The sequence below is a fragment of the Diabrotica virgifera genome, chromosome 2, assembly GCF_917563875.1.
Source record: "Diabrotica virgifera virgifera chromosome 2, PGI_DIABVI_V3a".
NCBI lineage: Eukaryota > Metazoa > Arthropoda > Insecta > Coleoptera > Chrysomelidae > Diabrotica > Diabrotica virgifera.
In genome coordinates, this window is record NC_065444.1 from 213989649 (window position 1) to 214007056 (window position 17408).

Below are 17408 nucleotides of genomic sequence, written 5' to 3' on the forward strand. Positions count from 1 at the left end.
ACAGATCTTTACCTAGTGCCCGGGGTGACTAATATACACGCCATATTGTTAAATTTCGAGGCTTTCAGACACTAAAGTGATGCAAGTAGATTACTCGAGGAGTTTTGTGATTGCTGCACATGAATACGCCATCAGAATCGACCTCCAAAAACTCTCTAAATTCGAGATCAGTCACCCTGGGCACCAGGTGCTCCGAGGGTCGGTTGTAATGTCATATTTGTGTTCGGTCATCCCAAAAACCCTCGAATAATCTGTTTTCTTTAATTTATTGCCGATATCCCACGAAACTTCAGATGACGTGCCTTAGCAGCAACTCTGGGCACACTAGGTGATTCGGAGGTCGGCTTGCGTATTCGTAACTCCATAAACCTTTCATATTACTAATTCATATTACGCACGTAATTAACTGTCCAAAACAATGAAACTGAAACCGAAAAATACAACACGATCTATTTCCTGAAACAGATTTCACCAAGATAAAAATGTTTTATGTGCATGAATCACACTCGCTTCTTGTGTGTGCGGACTTCTATTTGTTTAGCTGTGTTTTATTTTCATGCAACGTGTTTTACGTTTTATGTTTCATGTTTCTTTGGTGTGGGGCCTCTCGAAGATAAAAATGTTTCACGCACATGAATCACACTCGTTTCATTGGTGGGCTGACATCTACTATTTATTTAGCAGGGTTTTATTTTCATGAAACGTGTTTTACGTTTCATGTTTCATCTTTTACGTTTCATCTTCCTTTGAAACGTAAGCCCGGCCGCACATCAAAGAAACATGAAACGTAAACTACGTTTCATGGAAATAAACCACTGCTAAACAAATATATATCCGGCCATTTATGAGACTCTCCGAAAATAAAAATGTGTCATGAGCATGAATCACACTCGTTTCATTAGTAGGCGGACTTTGAGATTTTTTTAGCAGTGTTTTCTTTTCATGAAACATGTTTTTCGTTTCATGTTTCATGTTTTTCGTTTCATGTTTCTTTGGTGTGCGGCTTGGCTAACATGAAACGAAACATGAAACGTAAAACACGTTTCATGAAAATAAAACACGGCTAAATAAATCTTAAAGTCCGCCTACCAATGAAACGAGTGTGATTCATGCTCACCAAACATTTTTATTTTCGGAGAGTCGCATAAATGGCCCGAGACGTCTATTTGTTTAGCAGTGTTTTATTTCCATGAAACGTGATTTACGTTTCATGTTTCTTTGATGTGCGGCCTGCCAAGCCGCACACCAAAGAAACATGAAACGAAAAACATGTTTCATGAAAAGAAAACACTGCTAAACAAATCTCAAAGTCCGCCTACCAATGAAACGAGTGTGATTCATGCTCATGACACATTTTTATTTTCGGAGAGTTTCATAAATGGCCGGACGTATATTTGTTTAGCAGTGGTTTATTTCCATGAAACGTAATTTACGTTTCATGTTTCTTTGATGTGCGGCTGGGCTAAGGGAGCTAAAGCTCTTTACAGATGGCGCGTTGTAATTAGTTTTTTATATCTCCAGAACGCTTTCAATTCGATAGACAAAAACTAGAGACCGACCGATTAATCGGCTTCGGCATCGGCTTCGGCCACCTTCGGCCAATATTTAAACCTTCGGCCAAAATTCGGCTTCGGCCAAAAGGAAGCCGAAGGTTTCGCCGAAGGTGGAATAATAAAATGCTCCGAGTATACTATACTATATAAATAATCTCTAAACAATATGCTTCGGCGAGCCTTTGATACTTTGAATAATATTTACACCCTATTTTATATCCTAATAAACCAAAACGTTTTACAAACTTTCAGGTAGTAGGTAGGATATAAATTTTAACAATAGGCCAAGATGTCTCAAAGATCTTCATTTGAATATTTCTCACGTAGTAAAATTCTGAGAAACTATAATAATTTTATTGTATTTGTTAAAACTCAAGATTACTGGTGTTTTGACTACCTAAACATCGACCATCGACTATCCCTACTATAAATGCAAATATTTAGTCACCTTCGGCTTAGGCTTCGGCTTCGGCCGAAGGTATCCTTCAGGCCGAACTTCGGCATCGGCTTCGGCCAAAAATGTCACATTCGGTCGGTCTCTAACAAAAACTGGTCCGCCTTTTTTTCTTCCAGAGATAAATCGATTCCATCAATTTCGAATCTCTAGTACCGGTCATAGGAATCTTTTTTGTCTTTCCCTTTTAGGTATTTTTGACACTAGATTATTAAATTGTGAGGTATTCTAGTACTAAAAGGTACTCCTGCTTTAAGTCAGTAGGATGCACGGTTTTCTGGAAAAATCCATTTTAAAATTTTTCGTTTGTTCAATTTGAAAATTTTTTTAAAAAAATAAAAAAAAAACGGTGTATTTGCCGACTTAAAGCAAGAGTAACTTTTAGTACTAGAATACCTCATAATTTAATACTCTACTCAAAAATGTCTAAAAATTTAAAGACCAATAAGTTATGAGATAAAATATAGGTTGATCTACCCAAGACGGATGCCTATGACCAGTACTAGAAATTCACAATTGATAAAATCGATTCATCTCTGGAAGAGAAATAAACGTAGCAGTTTTCGTTTTCCTAAATAAAATTTTTCTAAATTCTTTTAAACTCAAAAAACCAAAACGAAAAATTTTTCAAATCGATTTTTCTAAAACACTGCGTATTCTTCTGAGTTAAAGCAAAAGTACCTTTTAGTACAAAACTATCCCAGAATTTAATAATCCAGTGTCAGAAATGCTTAAAAGTTAGACAGAAAAGTTATTCGATAAAATATCCGTTTCCGTACCCAAAACGGACCCCTATGACCGGTACTAAAAATTGGCAATTGACATGTGACGATTGACCTCTGGAAGATAAATAAGTGCACCAGTTTTCGTTTTTCCAAATAAAAGCGTTCTGCAGCTATTTTAAAGAAACTAATTACAAGACTTCGATATGCTTCTTCTAGACAAAGCATATCGAAGTAGAGGTCGTCCGCCAACCAGACGGTCTGATGACATCAAACGGATCGACAGAAACTTGATGCAGACAGCACAGGACAGAAATGCATGGGGAAGACTGAGGGAGACCTATATCCAGCATTGGATAGATCCGGGTTGAATTATGACGATGATGAATTACAAGACGCCGTCCTTAAAGAGCTCTAGCTTTCCTCGGAAGCATTTTTGAACTAGGTGAATTGAGTTAAATTTTCTTAAAATTATCTACGTTGTAAACGGTTTTAGATTAGTGTTTTTTAAGCATACTCGACATGGTATGCCTCAGAAAATTGTGGTGATATGAATATGTTTGTATAAGACCCTGAAATAATTTTACACGACACACAATTTAATTTTTTTATACGAAATAACTATACAACTATCCTGCCTCTTTGAAAATAGATTTATATTAACCTTCTTGAGATATGTGCGAAATGGCATGACTTGGAAAATCGTGTAATTTTCGATGAATTTTCTTTTTTTTTTTTCTTACAAATTTTTTAAATATATATAGTAAAAAAAGGTGTAACTAAACATCCTGCCATTTGGAATAATGTCTACTGAAATTATTTATTTTATATCAAAATTTATTTTATGACTTAAAAAATCACGGAACCAGAGTGAAAATTTTATACAGAATTTTCCAAGAAACAAGTGCAGTTAAACATTAGGTGACGTCATGCCAACATATTTTTTGGTCATTTTGAAATAAATATGATTAATTTTTTAAGTTGGCAGGACTTAAAAAATTATGAAAATTTCATTATTTTCATTACATGTTTGTATATATGTATACTCCCTTAGTCCTTTTGCAACCGTCCTGCCCAAAAAATTTTCTTCATAAAATAGATAGTATCCTGTTATTCTATGGATATGGCAGGACTTAAAAATTCATCGCAACTCCCAATTTTTTTTCATAGAAAATCTAATTTTCACAGGAAAATGTCACAGGAAACCCGTGGATTTTTCCACAAATTGTAAGTAGCTTCTCTAACCTTCTAGTATTGCAAAGGGCAGGACTTAGAAAATCGTGGTTGAACTTCTGTTAATATCTCCCGGTTTAAAAAGCCTAATTTCTATGAAAGAATTTGGAAATTTTAATGATATTATTTATAAATATAATACGATATAATATCTACATATAAATATTATCATTAAAATTTTCAATTCTTTCATAGAAATTGTATTTTTATATTAAATTGTAATTTTTACACAAAAAAATTACAGAAATCTTAAAAATACAGTTATGTTGTTTTTGTAAATACGTCTTCAATTTTGTCCAAAAAAATTAAAAAATGTCAGGGGGCAACCCCCTTACAACTTATGGGTATGAAAAATAGATTAAAACCTATTCTTAGTCCTATAGGATATACGTGTAAAATTTTATAAAACTCGGTCAAACCGTTTCGGAGGAGTATGGTAACTTACACTGTTACAGGAGAATTTTATGTATACAAAAGGAACTGTGAATTAAATAATACATGTGGCTAACTTTGACTGCCAGTAACCTAGGCTAAAAGTTTTTTTTTTGAAAATTTGTCTAAAAATACCAGCTTCTGATATCTCAAAGAAGATTTACTCTACAATCAATATTAACAAAGCTACTCAAATTGTTTATAAACCAAAAATGACCCCACTTTAGTAAAATGTTTTCGGACTGATCCTTTTAAATACTTTGGAAATATAACTTATTCTTCTTTTATGTGGTTTCCACAGAATTGCTATATCATTATCATTTTTTGAACAATATCATTGCAAAAGAATAGCTCTTTGGGATAAACAAATTGAATAAAATTTAAACTTACTGACGAATCGTCTTAAAATTTTTTGTGCATTATAAGGACTGTTTGACTCAACTTTTCATGCAATATGAAAGTCTTACGGTCATTTTCGCAAAAGTTATAGCAAATTTTTTATTTTCGAAATTTTAGTCTTATTTTGCAATTTCCGAAGCAAAAAATGATCGGACCAAAATTCAAAAACTTCATTTTAATCCTTTGCTCACCTACTAACAGAAGAATACTACGCTATAAATAAGATATTAAATTAACCTATTTTTACCTGTAGCGATTTAAACGAAAAAACTGCCATTTTGACTCTTATTTGTTAATTACTAAAATTCTTGTCCGAACTGTGACGGGCATTTTTGTATTTATAATGTGTTAGGTATACAGGGTGAGGCAAATAAAGGGCCTATTAGAAATATCTCGAGAACTAAAGGCAACAGAATAATGAAAATTGGAATAAAGGGGTTTTGAAGGATGATCTATTACATGAAAATATTTTCATCTCTTTGCAACTTCCGGTTATACCGGAAGTTGCTTATAACTTCGTTTTTTTAAATGGGACACCCTGTATATTTTTACATTTTTTGATTCTCTTCGATGTCTTCTTTCTTAAAATATGAGGTTTTGTAATATTATACAGTGTAATTTCGTTTTTTTATTAATTTCGTAGCAACATTCACACCCTGTAGAATTGTAGTAGTTTGACATCTAAAACTCTACTTACGTTCAAATGATTTCTAATATACTTTACTATTGTTCAGAATCATTAGTATAGCTAAATTTTTAATTTTAGTATACAGGGTTGGTCGAAACTCGGAATGAGTATTTTTTGAGTTTTCTTAAATGGAACACCCTGTATTTTAGTATTGTAATGAAATGATATTTTATGGTACTTTTTTATTTCTTAAGCATTCCCTATACCTAAATGTGCTTAAATTTGTGCTTATTTGTTAATCGCACCAACAATCTTTACTACGTAGGTATTTTGATAGCTAAACCATTATTGGTAATTTTAAGGATCAGTCTGGATTAATATGTATTTATTTCTGAAAAATTATTTGGGATTGAGTATTTTCACGGCCAACCTAATAAAATTTTACGTATTTTTTGGTGCAATTAATGTTTAGCTTGAATCACCAATAACTCACAAATTAAAGCAGTTAGGTATAGGGAATGCTTAAGTAATAAAAAAGTACTATAAAATATCATTTCATTACAATACAAAAATACAGGGTGTTCCATTTAAGAAACCTCAGAAAATACTCATTCCGAGTTTCGACCAACCCTGTATACTAAAATTTAAAATTTACTATACTAATGATTCTTAACAATAGTAGACTATATTAAAAATCATTTGAACATAAGTAGAGTTTTAGATGTCAAACTACTACAATTCTACAGGGTGTGAATGTTGCTACGAAATTAATAAAAAGACGTAATTATCTTTTAAAATACCCTGTATAATATTACAATATCTCATATTTTAAGAAAGAAGACATCGAAGAGAATCCAAAAATGTAAAAATATACAGGGTGTCCCATTTAAAAAAACGAAGTTATATGCAACTTCCGGTATAACCGGAAGTTGCAAAGAGATGAAAATATTTTCATTTAATAGATCATTCTTCAAAACCCCTTTATTCCAATTTTCATGATTCTGTTGCCTTTAGTTCTCGAGATATTTCTAATAGGCCAGTTATCTGCCTCACCCTATATAGTACCCAAAAACCCATTTGCAACCTGGCTGCTCAAGTGTCGCGACAAAAACCTTATTTGTCTGGATTATAATAGTTAAATGAACAAATGCATCCACTCAAAGCAAACAATTATTATTTCAACTTAAGAAAGTAAAATATTAGATTTTTTTCTGTGGTTTCTGGATCATCCTTCTGCCTATTTGTTTTCATTTCTTTATTAAAACATTTCTTTTTATTACCGTTTTATTACTCAAAGCAAACAATTATTTTTATTTCAAACTAACAAAGTAAAATATTAGATTCTTTTTCTGGTTTCTGGGTCATCGTTCTGCCTCTTTGTTTTCATTTCTATATTACTGACGAATCGTCTTAAAATTTTTTTGTTCATTATAAGGACTGTTTGACTCAACTTTTCATGTAATATGAAAGTCTTACGGTCATTTTCGCAAAAGTTATAGCAAATTTTTTATTTTCGAAATTTTAGTCTTATTTTGCAATTTCCGAAGCAAAAAATGATCGGACCAAAATTCAGAAACTTTATTCTAGAGTTGTTACATATTTGCTTATGATTTGCAGTTTCTGCGTGGAAAGTTTTATAGTTTAATAAAAGGCATTATATTTAACTTCGATTCAGAGATCATTACCATCTTTCTATAGACCATTTCGAACTTTTTTGTTCTCATCAGGAAAGCAACTGTAATGATGCTCTGAATCGAAAAATAAATACCTTTGCCATTCATGCCAATTACAAAATATAATTAACATTAAGACGCTATAGCGACCTCTATTAACAAAATGTCGAAACCCAAAAGACTCCATTTTCAAACAAATAAATGTTTAAAAATAATAAAATCTTTGGATTTCTTAGTTCGGAAACAGATTCTCTCTTATACCTATTCCCATCCTTCTAAAAATTGCAAGGAAAAGGGTGATGTATGTAGAGACATGGGGAGTTTGCATAGTTGCACTCCACAACATATCAATTCACCGAGGTAAAGATCAACAAATCTGCTTCCTAGTACTCGATACGTGAGTAAAACCGTGGGTAGATAAAAGGCATTATATTTAACTTCGATTCAGAGATCATTACCATCTTTCTATGGACCATTTCGAACTCTTTTGTTCTCATCAGGAAAGCATCTGTAATGATGCTTTGATTCGAAAAATAAATACCTTTGCCATTCATGCCAATTACAAAATATAATTAACATTATGGTCCATAGAAAGATGGGAATGATCTCTTAATCGAAGTTAAATATAATGCCTTTTATCTACCCACGGTTTTACTCACGTATCGAGTACTAGGAAGCAGATTTGTTGATCTTTACCTCGGTGAATTGATATGTTGTGGAGTGCAACTATGTAGACTCCCCATGTCTCTACATTCATCACCCTTTTCCTTGCAATTTTTAGAAGGATGGGAATAGGTATAAGAGAGAATCTGTTTCCGAACTAAGAAATCCAAAGATTTTATTATTTTTAAACATTTATTTGTTTGAAAATGGAGTCTTTTGGGTTCCGACATTTTGTTTTATAGTTTGATTTTTATTTTAGGTCTACGTCTGAACGAGATTAAAACGAAATCACACACTGGACAAAAGCCTGACAAGTGTAAAATTTGTTTTAAGCAATTTGGAGGAGCAGGAAGTTTGAAAGAGCATTTAAGGATACACACTGGAGGAAAACCTTATAAGTGTGAAATTTGTTCTAAGCACTTTAGTCGAGATGGACATTTAAAAATTCATTTGAGGGTTCACAATGGAGAAAAGCCTTATAAGTGTAAATTTTGTTCCAAGCAATTTAGTCAAGCTGAGCATTTAAAAACTCATTTCCGGATTCACACTGGACAAAAGCCTTATAAGTGTGAAATTTGTTCTAAGCAATTTAATGAAGCAGGCAATTTAAGAAAACATTTCAGATTGCACACTGGAGAAAAGCCTTATAAGTGTGAAATTTGTTCTAAGCAATTTAGTGAAGCAGGAACTTTGAAAAAGCATATAAGGATACACACCGGAGAAAAGCTTTTCAAATGCGAAATTTGTTTCAAGCAATTTAGTGACGCAGGAACTTTAAAAAGGCATTTAAGGATACACACTGGAGAAAAACCTTATAAGTGTGAAATTTGTTCTAAGCAATTTACATTGGCAGGAACATTGAAAAGTCATTTGAGAATACACACTGGAGAAAAGCTTTATAAGTGCAAAATTTGTGCTAAACTATTTAGTTTACATGAAAATTTGAAAAGGCATATAAGGATACACACCGGAGAAAAGCCTTACAAGTGTGAAATTTGTTCTAAACAGTTTAACTTAGCAAGTTCTTTGAAACAACATTTTATATTGCACACTGGAGACAAGCATTATAAGTGCGAAATTTGTTTAAAGTTGTTCGCTCAGAAAAGTGGTTTGAATGCACATTTGAGATTCCACACAGGAAAAAAGCCTTACAAGTGCGACATTTGTTTTAAGCAGTTTAGACAAGGAGAAGATTTGAAAATGCATTTGAGAATACACTCCGGAGAAAAGCCATTTGAGTGTGAAATTTGTTCTAAGCAATTTGGACAAAGAGGAAATTTGAAAAGGCATTTAAGGATACACACTGGAGAAAAACCTTATAAGTGTGAAATATGTTTTAGACAATTTATTCAAAATGAAGGTTTGAAAAGGCATTTAAGGATACACACTGGAGAAAAGCCGTAGAAGTGTGAAATTTGTTTTAAGTAGTACAGCCGAACCCGCTTATTGGAATAGCTTTCGTGCCAAGCAAAAGTATTCCTATTGAAACGAATACGATAGACTACCCGAGATAACCGAAATAACACTGAATAATAATATTTCAATCATCCAAGATAGTTATCGTTCACCCTGGCCCAGCTCAGTCTCCCAAGTGTGTGTTCGTCTTGTCCTAATCTTAAATATGAACTATGAAAATTCAGATTGGAAGCAAACAAAACAATATTTTAACTAATCATGTTTATTTTTCAATAAAGATATGATGAAAATATGACTTATCAAATGCATTAACAAATATATTCAGATTCTTGCTAAAATCTAACAATTCTTGGATTACACTTATGCATGGTTTGTGGTGTTGGTTTTATGGTAACTCCTTGATGTCGAATGGTACTGTTGTAGACCTGGCCAGATGTTCGGCCTCAGATCCCTGCAGCTGAAGATGTTCGTCGTTGTAGTCTAGTGGAGATGCATCCGTTATGTCCTGCCTTTTAGTTCCATCACCAATGAAGAAGGCTTGAAGCTCCCGAAGGGAGAAAAGTTGAATTTAATCCCAAATACTAGAAGATAAAATACATATCAAACATCAAGAAGTAAAAACCAAAGTGTGCCAAGTTTGCCAATATTTAAGAAATAATCAGAAAGAGTAGAAGATGGCAAGAATAAAATAAAATCAATACTGACGGGGACTAGTTAAATAAACTGCTCGTCAAAAGTTAGGGATATAGAAAATTCTGCTGATTTTCATAGTTGATTTTTTCGCGAACAGACGGATTCCGCTATTTTTTTTTTATTTTAGCCTTTTCTTTAGTATTTACACAGTTGTGCAAAGGTTTACTCAAACTTATTTTTTGTACTTCTACCGGGTGGAAGAAAAAAATGTTTTTCTTATGTTAAGTTTGAGACACCCTGTAGGGAGAACGAGGTACAAATGTGAGTATACATCATAATAATATTGTAGTCTTATGTTTTGTGAACATGCTGTTGTTTGAATGTCCCTGATATCTTTAGAAACAAAAAAAATAGACGGTTTTGTAATTTAACATGTGTTTTAACCGAAACAAAAGTTTGAGACACGTTGTAGGGAGAAAAAGGCACAAAGGTGAGTATACCCCGATATTATATTGTAGTCTCGTATTTTGTGAATATTTTATTTTTTTAATTTCTCTGATATCTTTAATAGCAAAGAAACTAGACGGTATTACTCTTTAATATGTGTTTCTATGTTTCACATGTGTGATGTGATGCATGTCGTCAGTTAAAACACATATTAAAGAGTAATATCGTCTAGTTTCTTTTTTATTAAAGATACCAGAGAAATTAAAAAAATAAAATATTCACAAAATATGAGACTACAACAAAATATCGAGGTATACTCACCTTTGTGCCTTTTTCTCCCTACAAGGTGTCTCAAACTTTTGTTTCGGTTAAAACACATGTTAAATTACAAAACCGTCTATTTTTTTTATTTCTAAAGATATCAGGGACATTCAAAAAACAAAATGTTCACAAAACATAAGACTACAATACGATTTCGATATATACTCCCATTTGTACCTCGTCCTCCCTATAGGGCGTCTCAAATTCTTCCACCCGGTATAAGTACAAAAAAAAAGTTTGAGTAAACCTTTGCATAACTGTGTAAATACTAAAGAAAAGTCTAAAATAATAAAAAAATTAGCGGAATCCGTTAATCTGTTCACGAAAAAATCTAGTATAAAAATTCAGCAGAATTTTCTATATCCCTAACTTTTGATGAGCAGTTTAATTTGATCACTAAATGCATATTAATAGATGAAATGGAATATTAGAACACATGCTTTTAGAAGATGGGAGGTTAGATATAAAAAATACTATAAAAACTATTAATGTTGAACTGTGAATACAAGAAAAAGGCATTAATGAATTTTCTTGCCCCAAGAGATCGTCTGTTCGGAATAAAATAACTTACTTTCAAGCTCCTTTGGCTTTTATGAGTTTATGACCACCATTTTGAGACTTGAAATGACAGCGTGAACTGTAGAAAGGTAGGATAAGCATGCTCCATAATGAAAGACAGACATCTAGAGAGTAAGGATATATGAAGTACGTTCAGTATGATGATTTAGGTGTTAGATGAGATTCTAGAATGTAAAAAGAGTTGCCTAACAGGAAAGGGCGCCCACGAGTTTTTAACGGAGAAAACGGGTAAAACAAATACAGAAGAAAATTATTAATGAAATCTTGAAAGAAAATAGAATAAAATAATTAATTAAAAATAAAATAGCAAAGATGTGACGTTTGTAACCGGGATATTCTAATAACCGATCATTGGTGGCTAGTAGAAACGTTTCGGGACCTCAAGTTTCTATTCCTTAAACCGGGATATTCCTATATGCGCCAGGGAAATAGGTCAAAAATATACCATGTTTAGGACACTTGAGCAACCAGGTTGCAAATGGGTTATTTGGGTGCTATTCGCGAACTCAAGCGAGGGTGCTGCCGCTTATTTGGAACTAGAGGAATTGGGATGAAGATTTAAACAAAACATCCGTTAACCTATATATCAATGTCGATTGAATGCTTGTCTGGTGTGTTCATTTAATGAATGATTTATTTATATTAGTTAATTACATCAATAAAAATATTAATTATATCAAAATGCGTTATCCCTATTACATCGGCCATTTTCATGCAACTGCACTGCCACCTATAGTCGATTGAGTTCGCTCATACACCTCATCATCTTGGTGCTACAGCCCTTAGAGGGTCTCGACCTTCTCAAGCTTTCTACGCCATTCTGTGCTGTCCCTTGCTTGCATTTTCCAGTTACCGACTCCGATCTTCTCGGCATCTTGTGTTACCCCGTCCATCCACCTCAACTTTGGTCTACCCCGTCTTCTCACTCCCACGGGTTGAGCTGTTAGAATATTTTTTATCATGTTCGATTCAGGGGCCCGGGCTACATGTCCTGCCCACTTCAGGCGGTTTCGCTTAATTACAGTGATATCTTTTCCACCAAACATATGCTTGTAGATATTCTGCAGTTCAAAGTTATATCTACGCCTCCACATTCCGTACTCACAGACTGCTCCGAATATCTTGCGCAGCACTTTTCTTTCAAAAATACATACACCTAATACATTATAAATATAAAAATGCCCGTCACACTTCGGACGAGAACTTTAGTTATTAACAAATAAGGGTCAAAATGGCAGTTTTTTCGTTTAAATCGCTACAGGTAAAAATAGGGTAATTAAATATCTTATTTATAGTATCCTTCTTTTAGTAGATGAGCAAAGGTTTAAAATGGCAGTTTTTGAATTTTGGTCAGATCATTTGTTGCTTCGGAAATTGCCAAGTGAGACTAAAATTTCGAAAATAAAAAAATTGCTATAACTTTTGAGAAAATGAACTTTGATATTGCATGAAAATCTGGGTCAACCAGTCCATATAATTTAGATTAAATTTTATTTAATTTGTTTATCCCGAAGAGCTTTTTTTTGTAATGTTATTCAGAAAATAATATCGATATAGCATTTCTGAGGAAACTACGTGAGACAAGAATAGTTATATATTTTCAAAGTATTTAAAAAAATCATTAAAAAGTCATTTTTATCATTCCGAAAACATTTTACTAAAGTAGAGTATTTTTAGCTTATAAACAATTTAAATATCTTTGTTAATATTGACTGTAGACTAAAATTACTTTGGGATTTGAAAAGCTGGTATTTTTACAAATTTTCAAAAGAAAACTTCGCCTAGGTTAATTACGTTAAAAGTGAGCCATTTTTTGTTATTTAATTCACAGCTCCTTTATTTATAACAATTAAGCAACCTAACTAGGGTCATTTTGAAGTTCAAGTTACCTATATAGTTTATGTGTAAAAGTTTGAGTAAACTTTGAACTTCATTGATTCTTCAAACCTATGCTGCGATTAATATTTCCGGAGCTTGTTGATGGATTTTGATCAAAAAATTTTTAATAGTCTTAGACTACATTATGTATACATATCCCCACCTAATATTACAAAATATTAGGGAGAACCCCCCTTATCACTCAGGGATATGAAAAATAGATTACGACCGATTCTAGGACCTACCGAATATAGGACCTACATATATAATTTCATAAAAAGCGGTCTCGGAGGAGTAAGGCAACTACACTGTGACAGGAGAATTTTGTAGATGTAAATATATACAGGGTGATTGCTTAATGGGGTAAAGCTCAATGGCTCCGCTATAGTAATAGATAGCAATAAAAGTTAATAACAAAAATTTTATCCACCTTTGAGCTTCACATTACAAAATTAGTTAGAATGTTACAGGGTGTTCTATAACACAGTGGCAGACCAAACTTATATTTTTTTAAATGGAACACCCTATATTTTATTTTATATTCGAAATCCTGTTAACTTCTCCATCACAAAAATATAAAGGTTTGTAATGTTATACAGGGTATTTACAAAGTTATAACCAATTTTGTATGAAAATCGTAACAAGTTCAACTCACTGTATAAATAAAAATAAGCCCAACAGCAATGGTTTATGAATGCCATATTTTTTTATTTATTGTCAAAATTTTCAAGAATTATTGACATTGCTAATTTTCTTTTTATCAAATACAGGGTGAGTCAAAACGCAAGTACATTATTTTCTCAGTAATGTTAAATGGAACACCCTGTATTTTACATTATTATTGAAAAGTAACATTACTAATGTAACCGGGAGCAGTAAATAAATATCAAGATGGCTCTAGATTGCTATTAAACACTTTATTCCATTTACGTAAAAACAAACGTTGACTACCATCTAATATCTAACTAAAACTAAGGTTATGTCCCTTTTTGCGGGAACCAGTGTGTCAACGGCTGTCACATGCGTTAAGCCAAGTCTACATGTGTTAAGCCGTGTCTACACTGTTTCTCACGATACTACAATTACCGTACTTTAATTTTTATATAACATTCCCTATGCCCAAATTTATTAGTTTTCGAGATATTTTCATTTTTCAGAGAAAATTATTTTAGGTGTTTAAATTTATCTAAATTTTAAGTAAGCCATGACTGAATTGACAATTGACGATTACCGATTTTCAATCCGGTAATCAATGTAACACTGTAGCAAATAAAGAAATAAAAAGAATTTATTAGTAATACATTTTACAAACAAAAACACAACCACAACATGCAATATTTTTGAAACAATTAAAAACTATCTTTTTATGTAAATGCAAAAAGTAAACAAAGAAAATTAGTAATAAATTTTACAAAAAAAAAAACAAACACAAAATACAACATTTTGTGAAGACAATTAAACACTACTTTTGTATGTAAATGTAACAATGTAACAAATAAAGAACGAAACATATTTTATCAGTAATACATTTTGCAAAAAAACATGTTTGAAAAAATTATTGATACTTTTAATAAAACATTTTTAATATTTGATTACATAAGGTGTTCAAATTATCTCCTAACACATTTATGCACGCGTAAAAACGATCATTGAATGAGCTACTTACTCTACGAAGCATTTGTAAATTAACACATCGAAATACACTTTGTATTATATTTTTCATCTCATCCCTTGTTGTTGGAGGTATTTTATAAACTTCATTATTAACGTAACCCCAAAAAAATCAGTCCAGTTTATTAAATTCTGGTGATTTGGGTGGCCACGCTACTGGTCCATTGAAAAATGAAAATATCTCGAAAACTAATAAATTTAGACATAGGGAATGTCATCTAAAAATTAAAGTACGGTAATGGTACTTTTCAAAAGTGATATAAAATACAGGGTGCTCCATTTAAAATTACTGAGAAAATAGTGTACTTGCGTTTTGACTCACCCTGTATTTGATATAAAGAAAATTAGCAATATCGACCATTCTTGAAAATTTTGACAATACGTTAAAAAATATGGCATTAATAGACCATTGCTGTTTTGCTTATTTTACAGCGAGTTGAACTTGTTACGATTTTCATATAAAATTCTTTATAACTTTGTAAATACCCTGTATAACATGACAAACCTTTATATTTTTGTGATGGAGAAGTTAACAGGATTTCGAATTTAAAATAAAACATAGAGTGTTCCATTTAAAAAAACATAAGTTTGGTCTGCCACTGTGTTATCGAACACCTTGTAACATTCTAACTAATTTTGTAATGTGAAGCTCAAAGGGGGCTAAAATTTTTGTTATTAACTTTTATTGCTATCTATTACTATAGCGGATCTATTGGGCTTTACCCCACTAATCAATCACCCTGTAGATAGCTATTAAAAAATAGGGGTTGATGATAGAAGAGTGAAAATTAAGGGTTGTATATTTTAATTCTACATCATATAAAATTAAGGTAAACAATTTTGTCCAAAACAATAAAAAAAATGTCAGGGGGCAACCCCCTTACAATTTATGGGTATGAAAAAAACCTATTCTCAGTCCTATAGGATATACGTGTAAAATTTTATAAAAATCGGTCAAACCGTTTCGGAGGAGTATGGTAACTAACACTGTTACAAGAGAATTTTATGTGTACAGAAGGAACTGTGAATTAAATAAACTGCTCGTCTAAAGTTAGGGATATAGAAAATTATGCTGATTTTCATAGTTGATTTTTTCGCGAACAGACGGATTCCGCTATTTTTTTTTATTTTAGATTTTTCTTTAGTATTTACACAATTGTGAAAAGGTTTACTCAAACTTATTTTTTGTACTTATACCGGGTGGAAGAAAAGAAATGTTTTTCTTATGTTAAGTTTGAGACACCCTGTAGGGAGAACGATGTACAAATGTGAGTATATATCATAATCGTATTGTAGCCTTATGTTGTGTGAACATGTTGTTTGACTGTCCCTGATACCTTTAGAAACAAAAACAATAGACGGTTTTGTAATTTAACATGTGTTTTAACCGAAACAAAAGTTTGAGACACCTTGTAGAGAGAAAAAGGCACAAACGTGAGTATACCTCGATATTATGTTGTAGTCTCGTATTTTGTGAATATTTTATTTTTTTAATTTCTCTGATATCTTTAATAGCAAAGAAACTAGACGGTATTACTCTTTAATATGTGTTTCTATGTTTCACATGTGTGATGTGATGCATGCCGTCAGTTAAAACACATATTAATGAGTAATACCGTCTAGTTTCTTTGTTATTAAAGATATTAGAGAAATTAAAAAAATAAAATATTCACAAAATATGAGACTACATCATAATATCGAGGTATACTCACCTTTGTGCCTTTTTTCCCTACAAGGTGTCTCAAACTTTTGTTTCGGTTAAAACACATGTTAAATTACAAAACCGTATATTTTTTTGTTTCTAAAGATATCAGGGACATTCAAAAAATAAAATGTTCACAAAACATAAGACTACAATACGATTTCGATGTATACTCACATTTGTACCTCCTTCTCCCTACAGGGCGTCTCAAACTTAACATAAGAAAATCATTTATTTTCTTCCACCCGGTATAAGTACAAAAAAAAAGTTTGAGTAAACCTTTGCATAACTGTGTAAATACTAAAGAAAAATCTAAAATAATAAAAAAAATTAGCGGAATCCGTTAATCTGTTCACGAAAAAATCTACTATGAAAATTCAGCAGAATTTTCTATATCCCTAACTTTTGACGAGCAGTTTAATAGAGGTGGCTAACTTTGACCGCAATTAACCTAAGCGAAAAGTTGTTTTTTGAAAATTCGTGTAAAAATACCAGCTTCTGAAATCTTAAAAAAGATTACTCTACAATCAAAAATGACTCTACTTTAGTAAAATGTTTTCGGAATGATAAAGATGAATTATTAATGATTCTTTTAAATACTTTGGAAATATAACTATTCTTCATTCATGTGGTTTCCACAGAAGTGCTATATCATTATTATTTTTTGAACAATATCATTGCAAAAGAATAGCTCGTTGGGATAAACAAATTGAATAAAATTTAAACTTACTGACGAATCGGCTTAAAACTTTTTGTGTATATTAAGGACTGTTTGACTCAACTTTTCATGCAATATGAAAGTCTTAAGGTCATTTTCGCAAAAGGTATAGCAAATTTTTTATTTTCGAAATTTTAGTCTTATTTTGCAATTTTCGAAGCAAAAAATGATCGGACCAAAATTCAAGAACTTCCATTTTAATCCTTTGCTCATCTACTAACAGAAGAATACTATAAATAAGATATTAAATTAACCTATTTTTACCTGTAGGGATTTAAACGAAAAA

The 17408-nt window shown here is 32.0% G+C and overlaps 1 protein-coding gene across 2 annotated transcripts in view; it reads left to right on the plus strand.

Moving 5' to 3' along the window:
• Positions 1-17408, plus strand: part of LOC126879807 (zinc finger protein 501-like) — a 54374-nt gene that overhangs the window by 31816 nt on the left and 5150 nt on the right. Inside the window, exon 2 of one of the 2 annotated variants that reach the window (XM_050643072.1) lies at positions 8017-9465. The exons of the other annotated variant lie outside the window; for it this stretch is intronic. Coding sequence (XP_050499029.1) covers positions 8017-9161 — 1145 coding nt within the window. The 3' untranslated portion in view covers positions 9162-9465. Of the gene's footprint in view, positions 1-8016; positions 9466-17408 lie in introns of those variants that run through there. 2 annotated transcript variants of the gene reach the window in all.